Source organism: Morone saxatilis, unplaced genomic scaffold (genome assembly GCF_004916995.1).
Source record: "Morone saxatilis isolate NCDOM2014 unplaced genomic scaffold, NCSU_SB_2.0 Contig3, whole genome shotgun sequence".
NCBI classification, from domain to species: Eukaryota; Metazoa; Chordata; class Actinopteri; family Moronidae; genus Morone; species Morone saxatilis.
In genome coordinates, this window is record NW_023339873.1 from 12,726,909 (window position 1) to 12,730,671 (window position 3,763).

Genomic DNA, 3,763 nt, shown 5'->3' on the forward strand with positions numbered 1-3,763 from the left:
TGAACGAGCGAGGAGCAGTGGCTGGGAGGCGTGTGTGACCTTCCCCCAGGGTCAGGATTGGTTTGACCTCGTTCGGGTTTCAGCGCCGGGGGGTGCGGTACACATGCAACGTGATGAACGCTGGAGAGGGGGGACCAGCGAGCTCCGCGTACAAGAACCTCCATATGGGTTTGAGGAGGCAGGGTGTTTTTGCAACGAGAAGGGGTTCATACGGATGGTTTTTTCTCCAGACCCCAGTTTATTTTACAGTTTGTACTGTTGGATGTAATCGTTGGTGTGTTGGTATTCTTTAGAGTGAAGAGATTGGTTTTATTTATATCGGTTGCCTCCCCTCTCAGTCTGGGTGGTGTGCGATAACACTTTTATTCGCTCCCCCTCAGTAACTTCCTGCATTTCATTGCACATAAATTGTGCAAAATGACAGGGTGTGTGGTGCTGAGTCTGCTATACGTTATTGTATTATTACTTTCTTTATTAACACAACTTATACGTTTTTTTCTTGTTTTTGATTTTTTTTTCCGCTGTCCTCCGCTGAAAATGTGGTCTAAATGTGTGGATTTTTAGTTGACCGGTCTTTTTGAACGAAGACAAGATGGTTCAGTGGTTAGTCAAGTCATATCCATTTGCTAACCTCCAGGGCTACTTTCATTGTAGGTCCAGTCATCGAGTGGACAAAAACCCGGTAGTTAATGTACCGTTGTTGGTCAATAAGAAAGACGGTTTTGGCGGTCGAAACTCCATTTACCGCCACGTTCAAGATGGAGGTGGCTAGCTGGACGAGGAGAATGGGCATTTGGCGCCAGAAGTAGGTTAAATCACAAGTGGTGCATTTTTTTTTATTTCGAAGTTAATGAGTACACAGAGTACTGGTACATGGCACTCATCCGCTTGCGTAGTTTCAGTCTCAGCTTATTCGCATCATTTGGAGGTGAATTTCTCTGTGCTGCAGGGTGGAAGAAACGGGTTGTACGGAGTTTTTTTCTCCGTGTGTACTGGAATCCTCGGCCTGAGGGCACGGTAGCACAGGCGTGTGGTGGCAAGCCTCATTCAAATGCGTGGGATGGCACGGTGTTTGGTGATGTGTGGTCGCTGGGCGTTCGCGACCCTTCGGCCAATCCAGGCAGCCGCTTTGGTGCACGTTGGCCTGGACGATTCTTCAAGCCGCCGGAGTCCTAGGCCTGGGCGTACAGCCAAGCTGCGGAAACTCTTGCGCAGGGGTGGGGGAGAAAAAGTCTAGAACGCCTTTTAACCGCTTGGACGGGCAGAGCGTTGCATCAGGACTGGTGAGAGCAGGAGCTGCCTGCGCCGTTGCCTGAAGGAGAGAAAACGCTGGTGTTCACATGTGTTTGGGGATGAACCTGCCTGCCTTTGCTCTTTGGGAGTCCTGGATGCATTTCAGAGGTCTGGTTGCACCGAGGGCCTTCCTGTGGGGAGAGAAGGCGCGTAGCCCGGAGTCCGCGCCTGCTAGCTGGTTTGCGCTCAAGAAGAGACGACGTGAGACGGACGTGGGGTTGAAGTTGGCTGTCCGCGCGAGCTTCGGTGTCCTTTGAGAACGGTGTTCTGTGCATTTTGGGCGTATGTGTACCGCGCAGAGGATTATGATGGTGTGGGTGGGATGTCACACTTCGCCTAAAGAGGGTCCTCTTTCGCAGTTGGATTCGACGAACAGACTGGTAAGAGGTTAACTGGCATTACAGACAGGGGGTGGAGGAACTAGTTAAGTAAAGTGGGCAGCTCTTTTCGCAGGGTTAGAAGACTGAATCTACGGGGACTTAACTTCCCTGCTTTACAACCTTTTTAGTTGGCCTTACAGCAGGGTCTGAAGCCTGTGGGGTCGCGGACCCCCATTTTAGGCGGATCGGCCACGTTTAGCAGGGGGGTCGGCCTCCGTGTTCCTGGGTTCGAGGCGCGTGTAAGAAGAATTGGTAAATTAAATGAGGAGGACTGGCCAAGAGCGCGAGTCGACCTGAGGCGTCGGCTGTTGGGATGAGGGCAGACTGGTGCTTCGGTTCCAGTGGGAGATGTCGAGGGTCGACAAAGGTCGATCCGGATTCAATTCCCTATCAAGTTCAGGGTGTAAAGGTACATCGTGTGCACACACCAACAGATGTATAGGATTGTGGGTAACTAGAATGTTTTACTTTAAATGTAAGAAATTTTGTCACATTAGGGCAGAGTGGGCAAGTGGCAGGGACCTGTTCGCGGATGGGAATCTTAAACGCTGGTGCGTGACATTTTGACTACAATTGGGTTGTAGCGATAGTCAGCAGACGGTAATACATGAATGGAATAGTCTTTTTTCACTGTCGAGTGTTGGTTGTATGTTCTTGATTTAATGCCAGGATTTTGGCTCAAAGGCCTATGTTTCCACTTGGTGGATAATAAATTGTTAACATTATTTTCATTTCTAAAAACAGATTTTTGGTTTTGTCCACAGAGCCTCAAGAACGGCCCAAAGAGACAGAAGTGGTTGAGAAGCTACGGGATTTCGATGTTTTTAGTTGTATATTGACCGCATTATGAGGATCAAGGAATTATTTTTGGGAGTTGAGAATTTTTTTTTCTTTTTCTTTTTTTTTTTTTTTTACAAGGAGCGTTTTACTGATGCTTTTATTACAGATGTTGTTGCATCTTATCATAAGAAATCATAACCCGACTTTACGTAAATTACTTCCATTTGTTCACACAACAAAGAATGTATTAGAACATCATACTTTTCACTTTTAAATAAATCTATAAAATAACGGGCAGATTCTCTGTGTTCATTGTGATTTATTTAAATATAAAAATAACACAAAATATAAAAAGACCTGACCAAAAATCAGTTAGAGCGCTTTCCACCACAGCAGCTTTTGCCCTCTCCATGGTTGCAGCTGTGCGGTTTTTAATAGTCCTTTTATCACATTTCTAACCAGTGGCTGTTGTGCTGTTTGAGCTGTGGATGCGTTCAGCCTTTCTGAGGGAACAGCCCACCGAAAGCATCCTGAATAGCTCGATGACATGCCAAAGCTGAGGTGTATCCTCCAGCTGTGTCCTGAGGCATGGCAGCCCGCACGTGGTTCAGATACCTGAGAACACACAGAGAGCCCTGGTCAGTAACAGCAGTGAGGTATTTTGTAAATAATGTGACTGACTGGCAGCCAGAGAGCTGGTTTCAAAAGTAGTTCCTGTAAGTGTAACTTGAGTGTAAGTTTATTCTTCATTAAATCCACACTTGAAGTTATTTTTTCTGGCTCTCGGCGACCCTTTGGCCCTTTGATGAGATCAACGAAGACAGACGTACCCGTACACTAACACTGGAACACCTTGTGCCTAAAAGCCTCTCCAACATGGCTCTATTAAAGTATTATGGGTGTCTTTTATTTTTTAAGTGCTTACAGATGTATCCTGCCAAAGCCCCTTTTCAGGTTTTTAAGCAAAGCCAAAAGTCACTGTTTATTTTTACATTCATGCACAGACAGAAAAACAGTCAAGATGTTAATTCAGTCTCCACATCTTGTCCCCACAGTGAAAGATGCCCCCTCTACATATGAGTTGTGTGTGTATAAGGGGGGTGGACTTGTTCCCACCCCACCCGCTCTAATCCTTCGTCCACTGTTTTGTGCCATCAAAAAGCGATCACTGAGGGAGAAACCTGCACACATGTTCTTAGCTGCTTTCTTGTAGCATCTGACTACAAAGCTAAAAAAGCAAAGTGCTCCAGCAACTTAGACAACACGTAGCCTTGCCTGTCAATACTGTCTACCCCCTAACCCCCCCCCCC

General features: G+C 46.7%; 1 protein-coding gene across 1 annotated transcript in view; it reads right to left on the minus strand.

The window, feature by feature from the left end:
• Positions 1–2,752: 2,752 nt before the first annotated feature.
• The window catches only part of mnat1 (MNAT1 component of CDK activating kinase), a 33,443-nt gene continuing 32,432 nt past the window's right edge, over positions 2,753–3,763 (minus strand). Inside the window, exon 9 of the mRNA XM_035673814.1 lies at positions 2,753–3,068. Within this exon, the coding sequence (XP_035529707.1) occupies positions 2,948–3,068 (121 nt within the window). The 3' untranslated portion in view covers positions 2,753–2,947. The remainder of the gene's footprint in view (positions 3,069–3,763) is intronic.